The sequence below is a fragment of the Pristiophorus japonicus genome, chromosome 3 (genome assembly GCF_044704955.1).
Source record: "Pristiophorus japonicus isolate sPriJap1 chromosome 3, sPriJap1.hap1, whole genome shotgun sequence".
Taxonomy (NCBI): Eukaryota; Metazoa; Chordata; class Chondrichthyes; family Pristiophoridae; genus Pristiophorus; species Pristiophorus japonicus.
The window spans coordinates 216,042,773-216,069,906 of record NC_091979.1 but is presented as its reverse complement, the minus strand read 5'-3'; the positions used below and the strand labels follow the sequence as shown (position 1 = coordinate 216,069,906).

The 27,134-nt window shown below is 43.6% G+C and overlaps 1 protein-coding gene across 10 annotated transcripts in view; it reads right to left on the bottom strand.

Moving 5' to 3' along the window:
* The window catches only part of kansl1l (KAT8 regulatory NSL complex subunit 1-like), a 321,460-nt gene that overhangs the window by 115,455 nt on the left and 178,871 nt on the right, over nucleotides 1-27,134 (bottom strand). For all 10 annotated transcript variants that reach the window (XM_070876265.1, XM_070876263.1, XM_070876266.1 and 7 more), the window contains one exon: nucleotides 478-619. In XM_070876265.1, coding sequence (XP_070732366.1) covers nucleotides 478-619 — 142 coding nt within the window. The remainder of the gene's footprint in view (nucleotides 1-477; nucleotides 620-27,134) is intronic.

Here is a 27,134-nt window from a genome sequence, read left to right as displayed (position 1 = left end):
CATGCTGTTAATGGGCATGGACCTACATCACAAAACAACCTCTAATTTGGCAGTAATGGGCAAAATCATTCAGATAGGATGTTTGATGTGGGAAATTGTCACATTAATGCAGGAGAGAGTACTTTTCTGAGGCTGGTGGCAAGACAAATCATTGGGGTTGGATGAAGGAAGCTTCACGCTAAATCTAGCTTTGTTACACCTGGTTCTCAAGAGTGCTTGATGCCAATACAAGGTACCTGAATGTTTTTTTTAAAAAAAAAGGAAAATGCAGCTGGTGTCATAAAGCTTTAGTATACAGAGTGACAGAATGCAGATTTGTGCAAATGACCCATACAGGGTGAGTTCATGTCTTCAGATGGGCTGGTACAGCCAAGGGCCCAGGAAGCATCCAACCGGTCTTGTCAATACAAAAGATCAGGTTAACCATTTTCTTTAAATTTATTTAATTAAAACCATAATTTCAGCTAGTTATTTTACCTTTGCAGCACGTATATGCCTGTAGATATCATTTATCTGGCGTATCCGATATTCCAGCTCTGATATCTGGGCTTGAAGCCACGTCCACCGGCTTGCAATTCCAGCTCGACCAATGGTCCAGCTCCATTCTGACCTGTGCTTACTGTAAAACAAGATGAGGTATTTTAATTATTTTTTTGCAAGTTATAACATTTTACCCACCTCCCTCTATTAGCGGTCGATGTTTTGTTGTTACCTCCATAAGCTGGTATTTTTCAAAATTTCAAACATTATTTGGATTGCTGATATAAAATTTGTCTTGTAAAGGTCAAAGACATCGCAAAGGCATAATGCATCAAAATTACTGCATAGGCAATTTGGAAATGCAGATCTGACAGGTCATTTAAAATTTAAAACAAATCTTTGATGTATCACTTTCATGTATAGATAGGCGTGAACATTTTGTTAAATGGCTTGGTGAAATGAATATACTGATTTTCTACTGAGGACTAAAAAGTATTGGCAATTGTTAAGATCAGTGCCATTTCAGAAGTGCCAATCCTCACATAGGAGAGATAGGATTCTCATCAAAGCCTGCCACATTCCAACGCAAGGGTGAAGGTTTGTGACTCGTATAGAATCAGGTTCCAAATCACCAAGAGACAGCCCATACAATGCTGGTACTCCTTATATAAATGAAAACGGAGATGATTTTAGATAAGCCTGGGGCAGGCCTCTTCTCACTTATGTGCTTGTGTAGCCTTTAAAATGAGACAACAGCTGCTGTTGGAAAAAGTTAATTGCAGCACTGATGATTGTTCACCATACCGTATCTCATAACAGCAGTATTTCTAAAGCTCTGTGGGAAGGAAACCAATCAGGATTTTGCAGAACAAAGTAGGCAAATAAATTGTTTGAAGAAGGTTTAATGTTCAACAAATACTTCAAGGAAGACCGGACACAAAACACATTCAAAAGCAGTTCGCATATCTAGAGATGTTCCGAGCCGAGAAAGAACTTAAGCTTATCCTCCTCCATCTGCCTCTCTGAGCAGTGGGGGGCGATATCGAGGAAATATCTGTTTTCAACAACGATGCCTCATTATTTTAATTCCACATTTTACATCTCCACTGTACTAGTTAAATGCATAGTTCACATCATCCTAGGCGGTCCCTTGAATGAGGATGACTTGCTTCCACATGAGTTCACAGATGTTTCAATGAAGGACCCGATATTCCAGTCCTGAACTCCTATTGAGGGGGTGGAAGATGCCTGTGCGTGGATTTTTTTTAACGTGTGATGACCGTTGCACACCAGCTACCACACGGGCTTGACAGAGCTCGGCCTTTATCCAGTGGCAAGGGTTAACCAAGATGACTGGAGACCTGCTCTGCTGCACGAACCTAGTGCGCACACGTATCGCAGTGTGGACAGGCCCGTGCTGCCCCTGGGCCCTCGGCTCTTCTGGGCCCCGTGCCCTCATTCACCGCACTTGCGCCACGATCTCTCGCTGCTCCGCCGCCACAAACATTTGCCGCACCTCCGCCACACTTCTGCACCAAACATTCGCCGAACCTCGATTGCCCGCGGACCGATGCAATGGTGGAAGAAGTTTGGAGTTTTATGGATTGTGTTTGGTGTTTAGTTAAGTACAAGAACAACAACTGAATCAGGGAGGGCAAAGGCTGCACTCAAATTCACTGAGTCGTTCTTGGGCGTACTGCAGGAAGCACGAGGAAAGAGGCCCCGTTTCTCAGCAGTGGGAAAAAGAATCCTGCAACCACAACAAAGACGGCGTGGCTGGAGGTGGTCCAAGAGGTGAGCAGCAGGAGTGCGATCATGAGAACGTGGATCCAGTGCAGCAAGTGTTTGAATGACCTAACGAAGTCAGGAAAAGTAAGCAAAAGTGCAGATTCACCTACACATCCTGCAGTGCACCCTCTAACTCAGTCTTGTCAATCAAACTCTGCCACATCACTCCTCATACCTGCTTAACATTCAGCAACACTCATCATTCCATTTCAATGCACTTCCTTACCTTCCCCTTCCAGCACTGCCACTCACCCCAATCACTGCTCCCCTGATTCTCACATTCCTCAAATGGATGCCAGTACCACTCATGATGCATCTGCCCATTAGTCCCCGTTCCCACCCCCCCCTCCCCCCTCCAAACAAACTGCATCCATAGGAGGCAGATATGCCTTACAGTCACTCACAGGTCTGTCGTGCCCCCTTGTAGAAGCACAGAATACATGGGAGAGGACCGGAGGTGGACCCCCCACAGATCGTGGAGCTCACCAATGCAGAACAGGAGGCTTTGGAGTTTAGCGGCATATCAGCCTCCCTGTTATTTTAATTCTCCACCCCACTCCCACCTTTCTGTCCTCAGCCTCGTACACTGTTCTAATGAAGCTCAACAGAAGCTCGAGGAACAGCACCTCATATTTGGATTAGGCACTTTACAGCTTTCTGGACTCAAAACGGAATTCAAGAATTTCAGATAATAACCACTGATCCCATTTTTTCCAGACAGCAGTTATTTAGACATGAGGATGAGAATTTTAAATTAGAAGACCAGGAAATCAATAAGGAGAGAAGTGATGGATAGGCAGAATTTTGTATGGGATAGGATTTTGGATGAGCTGAAGCTTTATGGAGGTTGGAGGAAGGGAGGTTTGGCCATGAGAATTTGGAATAGTCAAGTATGAAGGTGACAATAGTGTGGATGAGAGTTTCAGCAACAGATGGACAGAGGCAGGCAATATTACAGAGGTGGAAGTAGGCGGTCTTTGTGATGGAAAGGATATGGGATCGAAAGCTCAGTTCAGAGTTAAAAAAGATGCCGAGGACATCAAGAGTCTGATTATACCCAAGTCAGTGGCTGGAGAGGATATGGAATCAGTGGCAAGGGCACAGAGTGTGTGTCGGGGGCCGAAGACTATGGGGTTGAAATTGGTTATGGCTGATTTTAGCGCCGGGTGTTAGGTGCAGCCTCAAATTGCTAAATTCAGTTTTAACTCCCAAAGATGAGGGCAGCGCTAAAACGTGGCGTTGCACACTCATCCTTGGTGCCAACAGGGCGGAAGCTCAGGAGGCCTACTCAATTTCGCAACAGGAGACTGCCGCCATGCTAGGAACAAAAACGGGAAGAAAAAAATAACTAAAACTTCTCCGATCCACACACTTCCCCTCTCTTAAAGCTAATGAAAACATGCAGAAGTAAATAAATATGAGCGAGAGAGAGAGAGAGAGAGAGAGAGAGAGAGAGAGAGCGCTTACTTTCCTTTCTGGGTGATTCCGCCTGAGAACCGCTCTTTAAACACCACTTTTTTCAGGCTGTCTGGCCACCTGCTAGTGCGGCAGCCATACAAAGCAAGTATCACGACAGAGGCGTCAAAGAGATGTTGCCTGCTGGATCACATCACCCTGCGGGTGACGATAGCTGGCGCAGCGTTGCCTCTTGGTGCCTCTACCAAAGTGCCTACTCAATTTCAGCTGGGGTGTGGACGCCGCTTACTAACAACGGTAGGCCTTTGCTGGCCGTTTACCGCCTACCACCGGCAGTAACGGGCAGCGTCTACAACCCAATTTTGACCTCTATGGCTTTGGGCTTCACCTGGAGGAAATTACTCATTCAAAACTGAATGTCAGACAGCACAGAGCCAGTGCCGGGATCAAGAGAGGTACAGGAGGAAGAGGCCAAGGACAGGTCCTTGGGGGATTCTAGAGATAATAGTATGTGGGCAAGAGAAACAATTGCTGGAGATGCGCCGGTTAGGATTGGATAAGTAAGAGTGGAACCAAGCAATGGCAGTTCCTTTGAGCCCCAGGAGGGTGGTGTTGTCAACAGCAAAATCCGCAGAGAGGTCGAGGCGAATAAAATACACCACGGTCACATCACAGAGGAATGTTATTTGTGTCTTTGATTAGGACTTTTTCAGTAATGTAGCAGGGCCGGAAACCCAATTAGAGATATTCAAACATGAAGTTGCAGGAAAGATAGGCGCAGATTTGGGAACTGACAATACGTTCAAGGACTTGAGAGGAAGGAAGTTTGAAGATTGGGTGGTTGTTTTCAAGGACAAAGGGGGAGACTTTTTTTTTTGAGGAGGGGTTGATGGCAGCTATTTGAAAGAGAGAGGGACTTTAACTGAAGTGGGGAATGATTTAAAATAGTAGCGAACATGGGGGTCAGGCAGCTACGTCAAAGATTGTCATCCTCTGCTGCTGCTCCTTCCATCTTCAGGCTCACTCTCCCTTTCCAGGCTCCATTCTGTTGTTGCACTCCTCCGCTCTAGGCCATGTCTTGCTGTCTATGACTTAGGCTGCTCCTGTTCCAATTTTATCCCAGACTTCTCCTGGTGGGTTTCCCCAGGCTCTACCTTCTGCTTTTCTCTCTTCAACTTGCACTTGCTGGTCTCATTTGTCCCTAGTGAGAAATATTCTTTTAACTACACAGCCGCTTTTATTTCTGAGTAGAGGAAAGCCACTTTTATATTGGGTTTAGTTAGATGCTTTGTCACCAGCTTCCAATGAACAGGTCTCACGCATTCAGCAGCAACTCGGTGGGCTCGCTAAGACCAGCCACTTATTAGTACCAATTTAGACATAACACAAGTTAAAGTATAATAATTATCTCTACACTGCCTATCCCAAAAATAATTGGTTGGGCCACAATTAGAACATCACATCCAGTTTTGGGTTCCTTAGGATGGCAAGGCCACAGAGAGGATATAGAAGAGATTCACCTAGTTGATAAAAGGGATGAGAAGCTTTTATGAGAAGAGACTAGGGAAATGTGACTCTTTTCATTAGAGCAGAGAAGGTTAAGAGATCCGATAGGGATATCAAATGATGTGGAGTCTTGATAAGATAAAGAAGGAAAAATTATTTCCACTGCTTGGTAACTAGAGGGCATCAATTTATCATCACGAGAATGGAGGGAGAAGAAAATATGTTTTCTTCTACATACAGGGCTGTTAGGACATGGAATGCCGTACCAGGAACAGTGGCGGAAGCAGAATCCATAACAGCTTTAAAAGTGAAGTAGACAAATATTTGAAAAAGAAACATTTTGAAGAGTTTGGAGCAAAGGCATGAAAATGGGAGTAAACAGACAGATCTTTGAGAGCTGACGCTGGCACAATGGGCTGCATGGCCTGCTCCTGTATTGCAACATTCTAATCTCTTTTCCAGAGAAAAAAAATTATGTAAAGTGCAACAAGATCACAAATGTCATCACGCATGTGTCTTAATATATTGCCACCTAGATCTTCCAACTGGTGGCATTTTCATGCCAGCATTAACATATGGATAACCAATGGTGCTAAATGACACCAATCAACAAAGCCAGGCTTGCATCTCATTATCCATCTACAAAAGACCTACGTCAGCTTTAACTGGTATAAATGGAATTTACTATACTACTGTACATCTAAAAATTCAACAACTTGCATTCATATTGTGCCTTTAATATAGGCAGGCACCTCACAAAGGCATAATCAGATAAAAATGGATGTCGAGCCAAAGAAGGAAATATTAGGAAGGGTGACCAAAAGTGTGGTTAAAATGGGTTTTGAGGAAGGTCTTAAATGAGGGAAGGGAGGTGGAGGCAGAAGGGTTTCGGCAGGGAATTCCAGAACATGGGGCCTGGATGGCTAAAGACATGGCTGCCAATGGTGGAGCGAAGGGAGGGGGTTGCACAAAACATAAGTAGTGGATGAGGGCAGTGAAGTTGACGTGTACATGGACTTTCAAAAGACGTTTGATAAAGTACTAAATATTAAGCTTGTTAGCAAAATTGAAGCCCATGGGATAAAAGCAGTAGCAGTATGGATACAAAATTGGCTAAGGAATAGGAAACAGAGAGCTGTGTTGAATGGCTGATTTTTGGACTTCTAAGTTGCACGGCTCTGGACCTCCTGCGCAGCCGGCTTGCTGACCTTTCAATCGGAAAAACAACACATGCATGGTATTTTGAATGGGCCACGCACCTAAAAAATGAATGGGAACACTGTAGGGAGATATACAGTAGTTCCCTAGGGTTCAATACGAGGACCACTGCTATTTTTGATATACATTAATGACATGGACTTGGGGTACAGAACACAATTTTGAAATTTGAAGATGACACGAAACTTGGAAGGGTAGTAAGTTCTTTCCAGAATAAAATCATAGAATAGAATAGTACAGCACAGGAGGCGGCCACTTGGCCCATTGTGTCTGCGCTGGCTTTTTCGAAGAGCAATCCAGTTATTCCCACTCTCCTGAAGGTGGAATGAGGTTACAGAGCTAGTGAGAGGCGAGGGGTTTGAAAACCAAGATGAGAATTTTAAAATCGAGACATTGCTGGACCAGGAGTCACTGTAGGTCAGTGAGCACAGGGGTGATGGGTGAATGGGACTTGATGCGAGTTAGGATACGGCCAACAGAGTTTTGGTCCATGGAAGATGAGAGGTCGGTCAGGAGAGCATTGCAATAGTCAAGGATGAGAATTTTAAAATTGTGGTAGAATTTTAAGATGGGGTTAAAAATCAGAGAATTAACTTCCTGGGGTTCTATCTGCATCTTTCTCCCCGAAAGTCGAAGGAGGGGGCTCAGTGGGCCAAATGGCTTTTTATCTTGGTCCTGTGATCTGTGTTCCAATGTGGGTGCAAACAGTTAGCTCAAAGTAAATAGTGAGGAAGGCAGCAATAGACTTCAAGAGGACATAGACATGCTGGTGGAATGGGCGGACACATGGCAGATGAAAGTCAATTCAGAAACGTGTGAGGTGATACATTTTGGTAGGAAGAATGAGGAGAGACAATTTATCCTAAATGGTATAATTTAAAAGAGATTGCAAGAACGGATAGACCTGGGGGTGTTTGTGCACAAGTCTTTGAAGATGGAAAGACAGGTTAACAAAGCAGTTAATAAAACATATGGGGCCAGATTTTCGACTTTTTTTGGCGATATGTGAAAATTACCATTTTTAGGCCGAATTTGGGGTCTGCCCCAGGGGCACATCAGTAAGGGAGGCCTTCCATGATTATTTGCAGCGCAAAACGCGAGTTTCTGCAACTTTAGTCCAGGGTCGTTTGCGCTGCGAGAGAGGCCTTGGGGAGGGGAAAACAAAATTCCAAAAAACATTCCAAAAACATTTACAAGACCCTTAACTAAATAATCGCTGCAAAAAAAATTTAAAATAAAAACTTTAACTTACCTTTTTGTAGGTTTTCTGACTTACCGCTGTTGGCAGGGCTGCACCGACAGTTTTGGCCTGTCACTATTCTGGGCGTGGCGTACGGGTCGGGAGAGTGTCGAAACTCGATCGCAAACGTGATCGGAGTCATTGCACGTCAGCGCACCTGTCCCCGGCAGTAGCTGGAAGGGCGCCGTAAACAGGTGCCCAAGAATTCCGCCCTCTGGGTTTTCGCCGCAGAGGGTCAAATCGCAGCAAAAACCCGGTTGCAAACCTCTCAAAAATCTGGCCCATGGGATCCTGGGCTTTATAAATAGAAGCATAGAGTACAAGCACCAGGAAGTTATTCTAAACCTATATAAAACACGAGTTCGGACCCAGCTGGAGTATTCTGCCCAATTCTGGGCACCACACTTCAGGAAGGACATGAAGGCTTTGAAAAGGATACAGAAGAGATTCTGTTAGGGATGAGGGATTACAGTTATGTAGATAGACTGGAGAAACTGGGATTGTTCTCCTTAGAACAGAGAAGGCCAAGAGGAGATTTGACAGAGCTGTTTAAAATCATGCAGGGTTTAGATAGAGTAAATAAAGAGAAATTGTTTCCAATAGTTGAAAGGTCGATAACAAGAGGGCACAGATTTAAGGTAATTGGCAAAAGAACCAGAGGCGACAGGAAGAAAACATTTTGATGCAATGAGTGGTTACCATTTGGAACGCACTGCCTGAAACATGGTGGATGCAGATTCAATAGTAGCTTTCAAAAGCAAATCGGTTACTTGGGAGAAATAATTGCAGGGAAAGGGGGAAAGAGCGGATAAGAGCGGATGAATGCGATGAACTAGATTGCTCTACACAAGAGCAATCTTGATGGGCCGAATGATCTCCTTCTGTGCTGTACTATTCTATGATTCTAGTCAGAGGAATCGAGACGTCAGCAAAGATGGGGGTAATAGATGAGCGAGAACAATAGCATAATTAGCGAGAACAATAGCGTAATGGTTATGTTAGTGGACTAGTAATCCAGAGACAGCTGGGGAAGTTAAATTCAGTTAATTAAACAAATCTGGAATTTAAAGCTAGTATCATTAATGGTGGCCATGAAACTACCAGATCGTCGTAAAAACCCATCTGGTTCAGTAATGTCCTTTAAGGAAGGAAATCTGCCACCCTTACCCAGTCTGGCCTATATGTGACTCCAGACCCACAGCAGTGTGGTTGACTCTTAACTGCCCTCTGAAATGTCCTAGCAAACCACTCAGTTGTAGAAGGGCAATTAGGGAAGGCCACATCACGTAAACAAATTAAAAAAGTAGGACAAGGATAGCAGTTTTTTTTTAAGATGGTTGGTCAGCCAAGATAAACATTGCAAGAGTCAAACCTGGAAGTGACAAAGGGAAGGACAAAAGGTTTCAGCAGCAGATAGACTGAGACAGGGGTGGAGGCAAGCAATGTTATGGAGGTGAAAGTAGGCAGTCTTTGCGATGGAAAGGATATGGGCTGAATGGATTAGGACAGAGACTACAAACAATCTGATTCAGGCTAGAACAATATGCCCAGGGAACAAGATGGAATCAGTGGCAAGGATATGGAGTAATGTGAAAATGATCTGCCTTCCTGTGTCTTCACTGAACTAAGAAATACAATGATGAACTAAGTGGCTGGGTATCATATTTTTTTTTAAATTAACTTTCTGTGCAAATGATACGCCAGTATTTTAATATTGATGAATTTAAATCCAAGCTTTGTTTATTTTCCTCAAATCTACAAAATGAAACCAAAAAGTTAAAACTACAAACAGTTGTTTTTACAGCCTCAAATAATGATATTTATAGTTTTCAAAAATACCACACACACAGCAGTTCCATCTCTCCCTTAGGTTACTTTAATTAGTTATTAACTAGGTTTCCATTCTCAGGAATTTACAAATTTTCCAGTAAAATTCCCAAATCTGTCTTTATCAGTTACTGCACTGCTGTGCAAACAGCTTTGGAATGCAGAACTTAGACTTTACTTTAACTGGGGACAGTTAAAGAAAGTGGAGGCTCATGGGTTGAATAACTGCATTCATTTATAATTCATTCCTTATTCAACCTGTGCCAGACCTCTCTCCTGAAAGACGAGCACTCTGATTGGCCTCTCCAAACCCAATAGATAGAATATATAAAATGGTCAGTTCCAGTTTCTTCATCCAGTAAAGCTAGAAAGCATTAATGCCAGAGTTTTTCATTAATTTACATTAACTTGTCCAGTTACAAATTATTTTTTTTTAAAATCCAGTTAGCAGTTCAAATGCATATCTTTTTGTAATATAATAATCTTCTGTGAAGAGACTGGGTAGCACCCTAAGCTTTGTTCAAATTCAGCATGGGCTGATGCCTGAAAATCTCTGGTCTGCTGGTTGCAAAGTTTTAATCTGATTTTGGCTTGAACAATCTCAACTCAGTTCCTGGTGGGCAGATGTCCGTATCACAAATCTGACCTAATTTTGCAGAGAAACTGGCAATCTTACAAAGAAGATACAAGGATGGCTAGTGAGGCAAAATGGAAAAATGTCACATGTGCGAGTAAAGAAGGCTCTTCTGGTTAGAATTACAATTATAGGGAAGTGCAGAGCAAGGTTTACTTTTCACCTGACCAGGGTCTGCCCAATTATATCAAGTATCCGAGTGGGAAACAATTCCAATTCCAACACTACTCACCTTGCTCAATCTGTCAATAACAAATTATCCTACTATAGACATCCCCAGGAATTGCCTCGTTTTTTTGGAGCAACTAGATTTTTTTGGAGTAACTTAAAAATCGCAATACTCCCTATTTAAGTTGCTCCAGTGTAAGTGAAGGCTCTTTTTTTAAGTTCAGTTTTTTTTCCAAAAGGGGATGTTACCAGCCACCTACGGTTGTTTTGGCCATTTAGCCAGCTAAAACTTACTCCAAACTAAGTTAGGCCAGAGTAAGTGGCCACTTTTGTACGCTCTGAAAAACCTTGCGGTGAGTTAATAGATCAGCGCAGGTAGCCTCCAAATGACAGTGTTATGATAGAAGTGCTAGTTTTTTTTTAAACTCCCAATCAGCGAGACAGGACAGGGTGTAGGTGCTATCAGCCTGATTAAATTGAGTATATTTTTACTAAAGATAGCTAGATACTAAAGTACTGGAAAATCTTTGAAGATTCTTTTATCCCCACCACCGCCGGATCAAAACTCTTGCCCTCCCTCCCCTCCCCGCTGCCAGATCAAAACTCTTGCCCTCCCTCCCCTCCCCGCTGCCAGATCAAAACTCTTGCCCTCCCTCCCCTCCCCGCTGCCAGATCAAAACTCTTGCCCTCCCTCCCCTCTCCGCTGCCAGATCAAAACTCTTGCCCGCCCTCCCTCCCCTCCCCGCTGCCGGATCAAAACTCTTTCCCTTCCCCCTGCCCCCGCCGGATCAAAACTCTTTCCCTCTTCGCCCCCCCCCCACCACCACCAGATCAAAATTCTTCCCCTCCCCGCCCCATCAAAACTCTCTTCCCCTCCGCCCCTCCCCCCCCCCCCCCACCACCACCACCAACCTGTCTCTTGTAGCCCTCAGCGCGACAGGGGTGGCTAACATCGTATCATCCCTTTGGCCAGGGATAAGGTCGCCCGGAGCCAAGATGCGCTGGGAGGACCAGGAGTTACTGCTCACGAGCGCAGCTGCCAGCACTCTTTTCGGACAGGGCTGTAGCTCCGCCCACATGCGTTACAATGCGCTGCGCCACAGGCCACAGGCCTGGAACCAACGGGGAGAAGACGGAGTTAAGAAATAGATGGCGTATCTGTACTATAAAGTTGGCGCACCAAACTTGGGCCCATAGATACTAACAGTGTAATGAGCAAAAGGACAAATGTGTGCAAGAGAACTTTCTTGATCAGCATGTTTCCAGCCCAAATAGGAAAGAAACAGAGCTGGATCTAGTTATGGGGAGTGAAGTGGGGCAAGTGGAACATGTTTCGTAGGAGAACATTTGGGAAATAGTGATCATATCATCATCAGGTTTTGAATAGTTTGGAAAAGGACATGGAAGAATCAAGTGCAAGAATACTTAACTGGAGGAGGGCTAACTTCAGTCAGTTAAAAAGGGATCTGGCCCAGGTGGATTGGAATATTCTGAGTATTGTGTGTAATTCTGGGCGCCACACTTTAGGAAGAATGTCGAGGCCTTAAGAGGGTGCAGAAGAAATTTATTAGAATGATACCAGGGATGATGAACTTCAGTTTATGCAGAGAGACTGGAGAAGCTGGGGTTACATAGAATTTGCACACAGAACAGTCTATTCAGCCCAACTGGTCTAAGTCTGTGTTTATGCTTCATCATAGCTTCCTCCCACCCTAATTCATGAAACCCAAACACCATATCCTTCTATTCCTTTCTGCCTCATGTACTTATCTAGCTTCCCCTTGAATGCATCTATGCTATTCAGCTCAAGGTCTCAACTGTGTCCAGTTATGGTTTTGAGAAAAACAAACAAGATATTCAAGTGCTGAAGGCAGGGCAGAGAAGAGTCATGAGCAGAACCCAAGGCTGATTTCTGTGCCTTAAAAAGATTGAACTTTATTTTCTTTCTTGTTAAAACAATGGGTTTGGTATTAACTCGGTTGTTCTCCTTACAGCAGAGAATGTTAAGAGGAGATGTAATAGAAATGTTCAAAACCATGAACAGTTTTGGATAGAGTAAATATGGAGAAACTGTTTCCAGTGACAGAAGGTCAGTAACCAGAGGACACAGATTTAAGGTAATTGGCAAAAGAACCAGAGACAATATGAGGACTTTTTTAATGCAGAGATTGATGATGATCTGGAATACACTGCCTGAAAGGATAGTGGAAACAGATTCAACAGTAACTTTCAAAAAGTTATTGGATAAATACTTGAAGGGCTATGAGGACAGATCTGGGGAGTGGCATGAAGAGAGCCGGCACAGGCACAATGGACCGAATGACCTCCTTCTGTGCTGCATCATTCTATGAGCAACGGACAATATGGTAAGCGAGGAGTATGACTAATAGCATTTAAATGAAGCTAGACCAATCACGTGTATGGGCTAACTGGCAGGTAGATTATGATAATATAAATGCAAAGTTGAGCAAATGCAAAATGAAAATGTACATGATAAAAGAGATATCCATCAGCAAAAGTGGACCTGAGGGCTTGCATCCTAGGGTCTTAAGAAAAGTAGCGGCAAGGATAGTGGATGCATTGGTTGTAATTTACCAAAATTTCCAGGATTCTGGGGAGGTCCTAGCAGATTGGAAAACTGCAAATGTAATGCCTCTATTTAAAAAAGGCAGACAAAAAGCAGGAAACTATAGACCAGTTAGCCTAACATCTGTGGTTGGGAAAATGTTGGAGTCCATTATTAAAGAAGCAGTAGCAGGACATTTGGAAAAACATAATTCAGTCAGGCAGACAGCATGGATTTATGAAGGGGAAGTCATGTTTGACAAATTTGCTGGAATTCTTTGAGGATGTAACAAACAGGGTGGATAAAGGGGAACCAGTGGATGTGGTGTATTTGGACTTCCAGAAGGCATTTGACAAGGTGCCACATAAAAGGTTACTGCACAAGATAAAAGTTCACGGGGTTGGGGATAATATATTAGCAGGGAGAGAGGATTGGCTAAATAATGGAAAACAAAGATTCGGGATAAACGGTTCATTCTCGGGTTGGCAATCAGTATCTAGTGGGGTGCGGAAGGGATCAATGCTGGGACCCCAACTATTTACAATCTATATTAACGATTTGGATGAAGGGACCGAGCGTAATGTAGCAAAGTTTGCTGACGATACAAAGATGGGAGGGAAAGCAATGTGTGAGGAGGACACAAAAAATCTGCAAAAGGACGTAGATAGGCTAAGTGAGTGAGCAAAAATTTGGCAGATGGCGTATAATGTTGGAAAGTGTCAGGTCATCTACTTTGGCAGAAAAAAAAATTGAGGAGCAAGTTATTATTTAAATGGAGAAAAATTGCAAAATGCTGCAGTACAACAAGACCTGGGGGTCCTGGTGCATGAAACACAAAAGATTAGTATGCAAGTACAGCAAGTGATCAGGAAGACCAATGGAATCTTGGCCTTTATTGCAAAGAGGATGGAGTATAAAAGCAGGGAAGTCTTGCTACAGTTATACAGGGTATTGGTGAGGCCACAACTGGAATACTGCATGCAGTTTTGGTTTCCATATTTAAGAAAGGATATACTTGCTTTGGAGGCAGTTCAGAGAAGGTTCACGAGGTTGATTCCGGAGATGAGGGGGTTGACTTATGAGGTTAGGTTGGGCCTCTACTCATTGGAATTCAGAAGAATGCGAGGTGATCTTATCGAACGTATAAGATTATGAGGGGGCCTGATGTTTCCACTGATAGGGGAGACTAGAACTAGAGGGCATAATCTTAGAATAAGGGGCCGCCCATTTAAAACCGAGATGAGGAGGCATTTCTTCTCTTAGAGGGTTGTAAATCTGTGGAATTCACTGCCTCAGAGAACTGTGGAAGCTGGGTCATTTAAGACAGAGATAGGCAGTTTCTTAACCAAAAAGGGAATAAGGGGTTATGGGGAGCAGGCAGGGAAGTGGACCAGAGTCCATGATCGGATCAGCCATGATCATATTAAGTGTCGCAGCAGGCTCGAGGGGCCGGATGGCCTACTCTTGCTCCTATTTCTTATGTTATGTTCTGGCTTTGAGTATTGATCACACACTGACGTCAATGTGATGTTAGCAACCAGATGAATCATGCAGTGGGATGTAATTAAGACATATGACTATGTCAAAAAAGTCCTTGTGATCTTACATGGATCACTGGTGTGGCCAAATCTGGAAGTGTTTGGGAAAATTTCAAGACCATCACAAGACTGACTCTAGGATTTAGTGCTCCCAGAACTAAATTAGAGAAACAGAGGATGCTTGACCTAGATTTTTAAAATTCTGAGAAAAGTGGACAATATAGATACATTGTTATCTAAAGCTACAGACTGCAAGCAGAGACGTAGACTACAAGTATAAAATTAAACAAGATTTCAGATAATGTGGAATTCCATCACCTATGGGATAGTGATTATGTGGAATATATTCCCAGCAGTTAATGAGGTGTCAATTAACACCTCAAACAGCTGATGAATATGTTTCGGACTAGGATTTTGGATTAAAAGAATATATGTAGAGATGATTGAATGCTGTGTAGAATATGATGGTTCTTCAACTACAAAACAACAGGTCATGGAAGGTAACTGACCAGAGGCAACAATGTAGGATATTAACTTAGTTTTATACTCTGGCGTTTTACCTTCATTGGAACAAGAAATTTAAGAAATATTCCTCAGGAGATTGAGTGGTTCGGTAGCTTGCATGATAAAATAGATGATGGACATAGAAAGAATGGGATGCGGAGACTGAATGCGGCAGATTTTTCTGTAGCAGGGTATCTAATGCCATCTGTCATTAGTTAGACTTGCCCCTCCACCCTTCAGCTGAAAACATTTTTGCCCACTAAGGTGTTGAAAGTACAAGTTGATAACGGTGCAAGCTAGGGAAAAATGGCATCTGGGATTCGAATTAACCAATTATGTATCGCACTAAGCAATCAGATGAAACAATTAAAAAATAAACAGTGGAAGGACTGAGAAGGAAGTATAAATTAGAGTGTATGAATTCAATGTCAAAGAGGGAAGAAAAGTTGGATTGAGAGAGAGAGAGAGAGAGAAAGCAGACAAAGGGAAAAAAAAATTTTTAATTTGACATTTTTTAAATGTTCCAACAATTAAAACCTGATGGCATATAAGAACATAAGAAATAGGAGCAGGAGTAGGCCATTTGGCTCCTTGAGCCTGCTGCGCCATTTAATAAGATCATGGCTGATCTGATCAGGGACTCAGTTCCACTTCCCTGCCCGCTCCCCATAACCCTTTTTTCCCTTATTGCTTAAAAATCTGTCTTATCTCCGCCTTAAATATATTCAATGACCCAGCCTCAATAGCTCTCTGTGGCAGAGAATTCCACACCTCTCTTCTCTCTCTCCCTTTCTTTCTCTCTCCCTCTCCCTCCCCCCCTCAGTGACACGAACGGCTGCAGAATTCTCCCTGGCTGAAGCACTTTCACACAGGTAGGAAGATGGTTTATTTAATCTTTTCTTGGCTTATAAATGTTTATTCAGGTTGGATTTATTTGTATAATATTTGTAGAAGTATAAATAAGGATTTATTGTCAAATTTAATGAGTTCCCTTCCCCCCCACCTCGTTCTGGATGCCTAATTTGTAACCTGCGCCTGATTTTTTAATGTGTAGAACAGGTTTTTTCAGTTCTACAAAAATCTTCACTGGCTCCATTCTACTTTAGTTTGGAGTACATTTTCACTGTGGAAACTTTCAAATCAGGCGTCAGTGGCCGGACATGCCCCCTTTTGAAGAAAAAATTCTGTTCTAAACTAGAACTGTTCTACCTGACTAGAACTGCAGAAAAAAAAATGTGGAGAATTGCGATTTCTAAAATAGTCCGTTCTCCACCAGTTACTCCTAAAAATCAGGCGCGAATCATGTGGAAACTTGGGCCCCTGATCTTATTTGTTTCAATAAGATCACTTCTCATTCTTATAAACTCCAATGAATATAGGCCCAACCTGCTCAACTTTTCTTTATAAGACAACCCCTTCATCTCAGGAATCAACCTAGTGAACCTTCTCTGAACTGCCTCCAATGCAAGTACATCCTTTCTTAAGTACAGAGACCAAAACTGTATGACGTACTCTAGGTGTGCCAATACCCTGTACAGCTGCAGCAGGACTTTTCTGCTTTTATACTCCATCCCCCTTGCAATAAAGGCCAACATTTCATTTGCCTTCCTGATTACTTGCTGTACCTGCATACTGACATTTTGTGTTTCATGCACAAGGACACAGAGATTCCTCTGTATTGCAGCACTTTGCAATTTTTCTCCATTTAAAAAATAATTTGCTTTGCTATTCTTTCTGCCAAAGTGGATAACCTCACATTTTCCCACATTAAGGCCCCAAGTTTCCACATGATTTGCTCCTGATTTTTAGGAGCAACTGGTGGAGAATGGAGTATCTTAGAAATCGCAATTCTCCACATTTAAGTTTTCTGCAGTTCTAGTCATGTAGAACAGTTTCACTTTTGAACAGAATTTTTTTTCAAAAGGGGGCGTGTCCGGCCACTGACGCCTGATTTGAAAGTTTCCACAGTAAAAACGTACTCCAAACTAATTTAGAATGGAGCAAGTGAAGATTTTTGTAGGCCTGAAAAAACCTTGTCTACACATTAAAAAATCAGGCGCAGATTACAAATTAGGCGTCCGGAACGAGGTGGGGGGGGGGGGGGGAAGGGAAGTCATTACATTCTACAATAAATCCTTCGTTATACTTATACAAATATTATACAAATAATTCCAACCTGAATAAAAATTTATAAGCAAAGAAAAGATTAAATAAACCATGTTCCTACCTGTGTGAAAGTGCTTCAGGCAGGGAGAAGACTGCAGGAAGCCTCACAAGTTGAGGCAGCCATTCCCGACGGCCGGGGGAGGCCCCCCCTGCCTTCGGTCGGGCCCGTCGGGAAACGGCTGCCTCAACTTCTGAGGCTTCCTGCAGCCTTCTCACTGCTGCAAGAAGCCTCAGTGCTGATCATGGAAGGGCAATGTGGTTTTATTAAAAAATTTTTAAAATTGAATAGCTACAAAGAACTACAAAATTGGCCGAGTGCCAATGTTTCCTTCAAACTGCGCGTGCGCGAACGCTCCAACGCGCACGCGCAGGGTTGCCGGCATGAAAAAAAAACTCATTTAAATGGTACCCGCCCCCTCCTACTTACAAAATCGGAGCGAGTGGTAGGCTCCGCCCCCTGGGCGCCGCGCCAAGCTGACATCGAGCTGCAAAGCGCTCGAGAATAGCGCTTTTTTTTCAGGTGCCGTTTTCGGCGCGAAAAACGGGCGCCCAGCTCTGAGGGGCGCCTGTTTTGCCGCGTGTGGAAACTTGGGGCCTATAGTCCATCGGCCAACTTTTTGCCCACACACTTAGCCTGTCTAGATCCCTTTGCAGATTTTTTTGTGCCCTCCTCAGTTTGTTTTCCTACCCATCTTTGTATCATCAGCAAACTTGGCTACATTACACTCAGTCCCTTCATCCAACTCATTAATGTAGATTGTAAATAGTTGAGGCCCCAGCACCGATCCCTGTGGCATCCCACTAGTTACTGTTTGCCAATCGGAAAATGCCCCATTTATCCTGACTCTCTGTTTTCTGTTAGTTAGCCAATCCTCTATCCATGCTAATATATTACCCCCAACCCCGTGAGCTTTTATCTTGTGCAGTAACTTTTATGTGGCACCTTATCGAATGCCTTCTGGAAATCCAAATACACCACATCCACTGGTTCCCCCTTATCCACCCTGCTCGTTACATCCTCAAAGAATTCCAACAAATTTGTCAAACATGATTTCCCTTTCATAAAACAATGCTGACTCTGCTTGATTGAACTATGCTTTTCCAAATGTCTTGCTACTGCTTCCTTAATAATGCACTCCAGCATTTTCCCAACTACAGATGTTAGGCTAACTGTCTGTAGTTTCCGGCTTCCTGCCTGCCTCCTTTTTTAAACAGGGATGTTACATTTGCAGTTTTCCAATCCACTGGGACCTCCCCAAAATCCAAGGAATGGATCCATACGGCTCCACACTTGTAACTGTTAATTGTCCATGCCATTATCATGTGTGCAGGCTATTCACAGTTCATTTGCTAGTACAGCTGTTGGTTGTTTCCTTTTTATTTATTTTTGCAGCAGTTGTTTAATCAATAACCAGATACAGATTTTTTTTTAAAAAAGGCCCAGAGCTGGTGTCAAAAGCCTGCATTTGACAAATTCAAAGTAGTTATAATGGGCCCAAGTTTCCACATGATAAAAAACGGGCGCTCCTCCGAGCTGGCCGCTGGTTTTTCGCGCCTAAAACGGCGCCGGAAAAAAACAAGCGATTCTGGAGCGTTCTGCAGCTCCTTGTCTGCTTGGCGCGGCGCCCAGGGGGCGGAGCCTACACTCGCGCCGATTTTGTAAGTGGGAGGGGGCAAGTACTATTTAAATTAGTTTTTTTCCTGCCGGCAACGCTGCACGCGCGCGTTGGAGCTTTCGCGCATGCTCAGTGTGAAAAAAATATTAGCACTCGGCCATTTTTGTAGTTCTTTGTAGCTGTTTAGTTTTTGAACATTTTTTAATAAAAGTACATTGCCATCAACACAGAGGCTTCTTGTAGCAGTGAGAAGGGTGCAGGAAGCCTCAGAAAGTTGAGGCAGCCGTTTCCCGACGACCTCCCCTTTTTGCCGTCGGGAAATGGCTCCTCAATTTCTGAGGCTTCCTGCAGCCTTCTCTCTTTCCCGCCAGCCGTCTGGAACGGCTCCATTCTTTCCCCCCCCCCCCCCCCCTGCGTTCGGTCGGCTCCCTCCCTCCCCTCGCGTTCGGTCGGCTCCCTCCCTCCCGCCCGCGATCGGTCGGCTCCCTCCCTCCCCCCCCGCGTTCGGTCGGCTCCCTCCCTCCACACCCGCGTTCGGTCGGCTCTCTCCCTTCCCACGCCCCCCCCCCGGCGTTCGGTCGGCTCCCTCCCTCCCCCCCACCCCGCGTTCGGTCGGCTCCCTTCCCTCCCGCCCTCCCCGCGTTCGGTCGGCTCCCTTCCCACCCCCCCACCACCAGCGTTCGGTCGGCTCCCTCCCTCCCCCCACCCCGCGTTCTGTCGGCTCCCTTCCCTTCCACCCTCCCCGCGTTCGGTAGGCTCCCTCCCGCGTTCGGTCAGCTCCCTTCCCTCCCCGCGTTCGGTAGGCTCCCTTTCCTCCCCGCCCCCCACATTCGGTAGGCTCCCTCCCTCCCGCGTTCGGTCGGCTCCCCCCCCCGCGTTCGGTCGGCTCCCTTCCCTCCCCCCCCAGCATTCGGTCAGCTCCCTCCTTCCCGCCCGCTTTCGGTCAGCTCCCTCTTCTTCCCCCCCCCCCCCCCTTCGCCCGCGTTCGGTTGGCTCCCTCGTTTTGTGAGGCTTGCTGCACCATTCTTCCTGACTGAAGCACTTTCACACAGGTAGGAAGATGGTTTATTTAATCTTTTCTTTGCTTATAAATGTTTATTCAGGTTGGATTTATTTGTATAATATTTGTAGAAGTATAAATAAGGATTTATTGTAGAATTTAATGAGTTCCCTTCCCCCCACCTCGTTCTGGACGCCTGATTTGTAACCTGTGCCTGATTTTTTAATGTGTAGAACAGGTTTTTTCAGTTCTACAAAAATCTTCACTTGCTCCATTCTACTTTATAGTTTGGAGTACATTTTCACTGTGGAAACTTTCAAATCAGGCGTCAGTGGCCGGACATGCCCCCTTTTGAAGAAAAAATTCTGTTCCAAAGTAGAACTGTTCTACCTGACTAGAACTGCAGAAAAAAAAGTGGAGAATTGCAAATTCTAAGATAGTCCGTTCTCCACCAGTTGCTCCCAAAAATCAGGCGCAAATCATGTGGAAACTTGGGCCCATAATGTCAAGATAACTTTTTAAGTTAGAAAAATGGATAATCGCTCCCAAAAATCTTGATGACTGATTTTCTCTCATCACCAGTGCACGGGTGAATTTGTTTAGTTCTGTACAATTATAAGATCTCAGAACATTCACCCGATCAAATCACTAGGTTTAGCACTGAGTGAACCATATAAAATTGCACATCAGCCACTGAATACATGGAATGTCCGCTATTGGCACACTTAAATGTTCACCCAATTTATTCCACAAAACAAAAGTATGTACTGGGGAGGAAAAAAAATTCATTCTTAATATGAAGAACACGGTCAAATGTTGAACAAGAATCCCAGTTTAATATCCTTTTTATGAGTTATAATAGTTTTGACAGAATGCTTTTAGCATTCTGATTATGCAAATGCCAATGTAACTGCGTGGTTCAACTTTTGTTCCTTGGACCAACACTTCACCTCTTGTCCACAACAACAGTAAGATACATACCCAAATGTTTAGTCTATTCTATTGTTTGTACGTACATCTGTGCTTGCACTATGCAACTAGAGAATGCTGCTAAAATTCTGCAATTGTTTTATCTACAGCCACACAACTAACACATTTGCAACTCATTCCAACTTCAGTTACAAGTTAAGCAGGAGAAGGATTTATTGCAAAAACTTTATTAAATCCAATGACAATCATCAAAGGTAGTCTCTCGAAGCGAGGATGACTTGCTTTCATGCCAAAAAGTTCACAGGTGTTTCAATGAAGGACCCAATATTCCAGATCCCAAACTACATCTTGAAGGGTGTAAGATGCCTGTGTGTGGATTTTTTTTAAACTTATGGTGGCCGTTGCACACCAGCCACCCTTGGCATACTACTTACATAATGAACTAAAGAAAGCCATTAATTAGTGCTCCAGAACCCGGTAGAAAAATGCACGATGTTGTGTTCCAGGATCAGCAAGGACAGATTTAATCTGCCACTCCAGTTTCAACTGTGCTACTGTAGGCAGTTACTGAGCAGAGACTAGGCATTGCTCCAGTGAGGAGGAAATCTAATAGGAAGAGGATGAATAAGAATCCAAGAAAATGCCGTCCCTCTCCTGGAACTTGGCACAGAAGTTGTGCAGTATTAAGAGACCGTTGTGATTCAGGAATTTTGCACGATTTAAGCACAGCAGGATTTAGAGGAGCATTTACATTTAAATGTTTGTTTTTTAAAGCAAAGTCTTGAGGTGAAACATGTTAAATGTGAAAGGGCCCAGAATTGAAGTGGCTTCCCCAAAGACCGAAAACAATAAACAAATTGTTAGCTTTTCTCAGTAATTAATAAAGATCACACACCCAGTGTGTTAGAAGGTCCCTGGTCCCAGGGGGTTATACTCCAAAGGGCTTGTCCTCTGGTTGTAAAGAGAGGGGGAGAGAGATATAACTCAGACAGTTGTATCTAAATCACATATGCTATTTAATTTTATAGTCATTTTTGCAAATAGGTGCAAAATCAGGGCAATAATCTAAAATACACAACAGTTGCTTTTTGTCTGTGGGTCACTCAAGTGCATCCCATTGGAGCCTCACAGGTTACCTACAAGTTTGAATCAATGTTCCCAATGATTTGCACATGCTTGAAGTTGCAAGTAACTGTACAACAAATCGTGATGTCTTTAATTAGGACTTATGAAACAATAAGGAAACATCATGGCTTGTGGTCTACAGGCAGCAGCCTGGACACCCCATAAGTAGGTTAACATTAAAACCAAATTCATACATTATTCCTGCCTATTCCATATGATGAAAGACACAATGGATGCAATGACTGGAAACTAAGAAAATACTCAGGAGTTGAATATAGTGAACAGGCTCCTCTAACAGACCAAATGACCAAAACAAACCAGTAAGTCACAGCTGAGAATACTTCTGCAAATGATCTAATACTATGCAAAACCTTTCTATAATGCTTATATATTCAAATAGCCCTTGAAAGATGAACAGACGTGGCAGTAAATTAATGACCGAAGGACCATTTGCTGATGCAAAAGACAAACTGCAATGTCAAGCAGCCAATTTGACTGGACTATGCTGCTTTCTCTCGGAATTGGAGTAGCAGTTGCACATAGCCAATGAAACAACAATCAATTTTGATCCTTGGACACTGACTCACAATAAAAAGAATGTTCATTATTGGTGGCACTATAATTTTTAACAGATGGACGTGAACATTTTTCTTTGAGTGTTTTGATAAATGTATAAATTGTTGGTTATCAGCTGTAGATTATATACATAATATATCCAGTTAACTCTTCTGAAGATATATAACTTTGTTATGTCAAGCAGGCAGGAGTGTAATACACTGATAGCTTTAAGTATGGTGCAGCCCTTTTAAGTACTGATTCAGAACTCTATTGGCAATTTCACTGAAAACTGATTAGTTCCACCTGGTCACAATTCAGTGTGGCAGCACACAGCATGGGTTAGTCCCTCCGCAGGGGTCTGCAAAATGTAGTACCCTGTATTTTGTCTTCTCTGAAGTATCAAATATTCAGAATCAGTGTACTGATGACAAGTTATTTTTTCAGAATCATTACCAGCACCTTTGTGAGCAGTGTGCTTTCCTCTACATTGGAGTGATCAAATGCAGATTGCGTGATCATTTTGCACACCTGCAATCAGTCTGCAAGTGTGATCTTGAGCTCCTCACTTTAATTCTCCACCCCACTCACATTCTGACCCATGTCCTCAGCCTCCTACACTGTTCCAATGAAGCTCAACGGAAGCACTTTACACCCTTCTGGACTCAACACGGAGTTCAACAATTACAGATCATAATCACTGCTCCCATTTTTTTTGGACAGCAGCTGTTGGTAATGATTCTGCTATTCCCATTTACAGCTGCTCTCGAACCATCTTTTGTTTCTTTATTTGTCCTATTACCATCTCCTTTTGCCCTGCACCATCATCCCATTTTTCATTTAGTCACTCCTGCCTTCCATCCAATCAGACATTCCCTTTTGTTCTTTCATTCTCTCCCCCTTTCCTTGCCAAAAACCTTAATCTCTAATCTTTGCTAGTTCTGACAAAAGGTCATTGACCTGAAACGGTAACTCTGTTTCTCTTTCCACAGGTGCTGTCTGAACTGCTGAGTATTTCCAGCAATTTCTATTTCAGATTTCCAGCATCTGCAGTATTTTGACTTTGTATTAGCTCTGAAACAACTACTTAGTGGGTGCAAAGGCTCATCTCCCCAATAGACTGCTGTATCCAATTTACATTTGTGGTTGCTCTGCAAGGGGTATGTGTGTGTGGTTGTGGGTTGATTTATTTGAAAACAATAGATGCTTGAGAAACCTATGTTCAAGAGAAAACTAGCTGATCTCTCATAGCATGGAGCTGGACTTAACCTGGACAGTCCATGAAGGACCCTGTTCAGATACATTCTGTGGGGGAAGTGGTCAAGAGAGACGTGTCCTGAGGGAATTCAGTACCGAATTCATACCTTTGGGGAGCAGCCAAGTTATCCAAGCCAAAAAGAAAAATAGGGAAAGACAGGCTTGTTTTCTTAATCATATTTTTAACACTTTGAAATATGACATCTCAAGTATAAAGGACATGTATCAGACACAAGCCTGGGTATTACCCACTGCCTGCTGGGTTTCTAAGTGAATATCTGCTCTGAGCAACTGAATCGGTGAAACTTTATCCATTCGGGCACCTCGTGAGCATGAAAGAAATGATTTGAACACAAACAAAGGGATCTGACAAAGGATCATCAGCCTGAAACATTAACTCTGTTTCTCTCTCCACAGATGCTGCCTGACCTGCCGAGTATTTCCAGCATTTTCTGTTTTCATTTCAAATTTCCAACGTCCACAATATTTTGCTTTTGTAAAGGAACATCCCAACTGGTACCACTTTCAAGCTGCCATTAGAGAACAACAAAATAACATTCCTAATAGTCTTTGAAGTTAATTAGGTTGGTTCCAATGGGAAATGAACACATTTTTCTCTCTCCCTGAACCCTCCTACTAAAAACAAAAAGTGTGAATACCAAGTGTCAGCAGCAAGTACTCTTTGGTTAACAGTACAGCACAAAACCATCTCAACTATTCACCCCCAAACTCAGAACATGTCTTGCTACAGCTCGGAGTTTATTGATTTCTAGGTAGGAATTTACTTTTTAATGTCTCTCGCTCTCTCAGTGAGACGTGTTATTTTGTGCCAGAATGTTAGATACCCACGAGGAATTGGGCTGAGATTGTTCTAAACTCATTTTACCTAGATCACTTGAATTAATTATTCGAACATGTTCAAATCCCAGAGAGGTGAAAGGGCAACATGCAAAACCACATCACCCAGTTGTACATATTAAAAACAGTAAACTGCAGGCAAAAATCACTTTGAAAAAAGTAATTATTTCCTTATCAAGAATAAACTATGGATATAAAATTACTTTCATAAATGTTACTCATATTTTTCATCCTGTATCACTAATATTTCATCATTTCCAGATAACTTTGTTGTTCAAGACAATTAACTCAATTAAATTTTAAAGTGTAGGGTTTCAGCTTACAATAGCTCAGAGAGCATACAAACCCCAAACCACTTCCAGTATCTGATTTCAATGTCCCTAAATGGCCTGACTGACAGAACTTCAATGTGTTTATCTAAAGCAATGTTGCCTATTCCAAATGCATAGTAAACATTTCAATATATTATATATGTCATGCACCTTACAGAACGTGACTAAGTGATAAGGCTCCATCATTGAGATCACATGGCTCCGGGTGGGGTGGAGTGTAGAAGGTTTCAGTATAAGGGGTGTCGCAGTTGTGTGAGGCGGAATGGTTGGGCTGGTGCCCTTTGCCTTTCCGCCATTGTTCATAGGTTTATATGTAACCTTCAGGGCTACTGACCGAGGGCCGTGTGGCTTTTTGTCGGCCGGCGTGGACATGATGGGTCGAAATGGCCTCCATCTGCGCTGTAAATTTCTATGTTTTCTATTTGTCAGCCAGCTTCATGGCCCAGTTAGAAGACATATGGGATAATTTTTTTTAAACATCTGGAAGGTGTCACATTACCAGCAGCATGCTATAGACAGAGCTATCCCACAGATCAAGTTGCTGCAGTCCTGCCACATCCAGTCGTGAATGTTGGTGGACAATTAAACAACTAACGGGAGACAGCAGCTCCATAAACATCCCCATCCTCAATTATAGCGGAGAGAAGCACACGAGTGCTAAAGACAAGGCTGAAGCATTTGCAACCATTTTCAGCCAGAAGTGCCGAGTGGATGATATTAAGAAATGGCTGTGTGCACTGGATGCAGCAAACACTATGGGCTGGATTTTTGGCTTTTTGTGATTTCACCCGTTTCCAGGCGCAAATGGCAGCAATATCAACATTAGTGCCAAAACGTGCAACTTTCGGCAAACAAAAGTTCACGACGGGCATTAACACTAACTCCGGCGTTGGACCACAGAATGTGCGCTGGAGCCGAAAGTTCCGCCACTAAAAAAAAATTGGCCGTTCTGCACATGCACAATTTTTTTTTTCTTCCCGCGTTTCTGGTCCGCTTTCCGATCGCAAATGCTAATTCAGGGCGAGGCCGCGCGCCTGCGCAATACAGCCGGGGTTGAATCAGCCATTTTATAATTCGATTTTGATCATGGAGGACAGCGTGCCAGGCGATTTACTCAAGAGGCTAACAAAGCTCTTGTGGGGGCTGTGGAGAAGAGATGGCAGGAATTATATTGAAGGGGTGGATCTAGACCCCTGCCATCCATTTTTAATAGAATATGGAGAGAAATCGCTGAGGAGGTCTCTGCCTCAGACACAGTGGCCAGGACTGGGTAACAGTGCTGAAAAAAGTTGAATGATCTTTCGAGGGTCGTTAGAGTACAATTTTTATTGATGCACTCCTTTATTACTTCAATTATAAATCTGACACTATTTGTTCTCATGCTGTTGCTGTCCCTCAGCACGCTGTGGGTTGCCTCCTAAAATGCATGACACAAAGGTAGGCTTAGTTTGGCACCCTATTTGCCATGAATGATCTTTATACATTATTGCTTAATGAGATCTCCCAAGATGTTTCCGCACTTCGATGTCCTCCTGATGAACGACGTGCAACTTCCAAGGCCATTAAACAGAGGACTCTATTACATTCAGACAGAATGGTACAAGTGCTTTGGTGGCTGTGTGTGTGTGTGCCACAAGAGCAGATGGAGCCCCTGATAATCATTCCCATTTTCATCGTTGCAGGCAAAATCGTCCCATAACCGTCACGTAGTGAGGACAAGTGGTGGTCCACCTCAGAACCTGCCACTTACCGACCTGGCGGAGCATCAGCATCTCAAGTCAGGCAACTGCCACTGAGGGCGCTGACCCCCGCTTGGATACTGAGGGCAAGTCCTGCACACTCCCTGGGCTGGGTTGGGACAATATGAAGCAGTGTCTGTGGACTAGGGTTGGGGTAATGTGATGCAGTGTTTCTGGACTAGGGTTGGGGTAATGTGATGTAGTGTTTCTGTACTACATATAATGGAGTAACGGCGGTCATTCAAAATGAGCCCGTGCTATATGACCTTCCTCATGTCACCCTATCCCCTCCCCTGCTGCTAACCACTCATCTGTTGTTTTCGACTTCCAGATGACCAGTCCCAGACACAGCATCCCTCGAGGGACCAGCTGCAACATCCCTCAGATCAACCCTCCACGTCAGGCCATCATATGGAGGAAGAGGAGTTCAGAGATTGGCTGACTCCGGGTGCACTCTGCACCTCTTTTTCCACAGGTAAACACCTCGTCTGAGGACGATGATGTCACTTTCTCGGGATTTACCTCCGAGGCTCCTGGGACTAGTGGTGTGCAGCAACGCAGTTCTGTGTGTCGGAAAAGTCGGTCTGCTGACAGACAGGCATGCGCGGAACTGGACATGGTGGGACTGTCCAGGGAGAGCATCCACCTCACCTATCAACTCCTTGATCTCT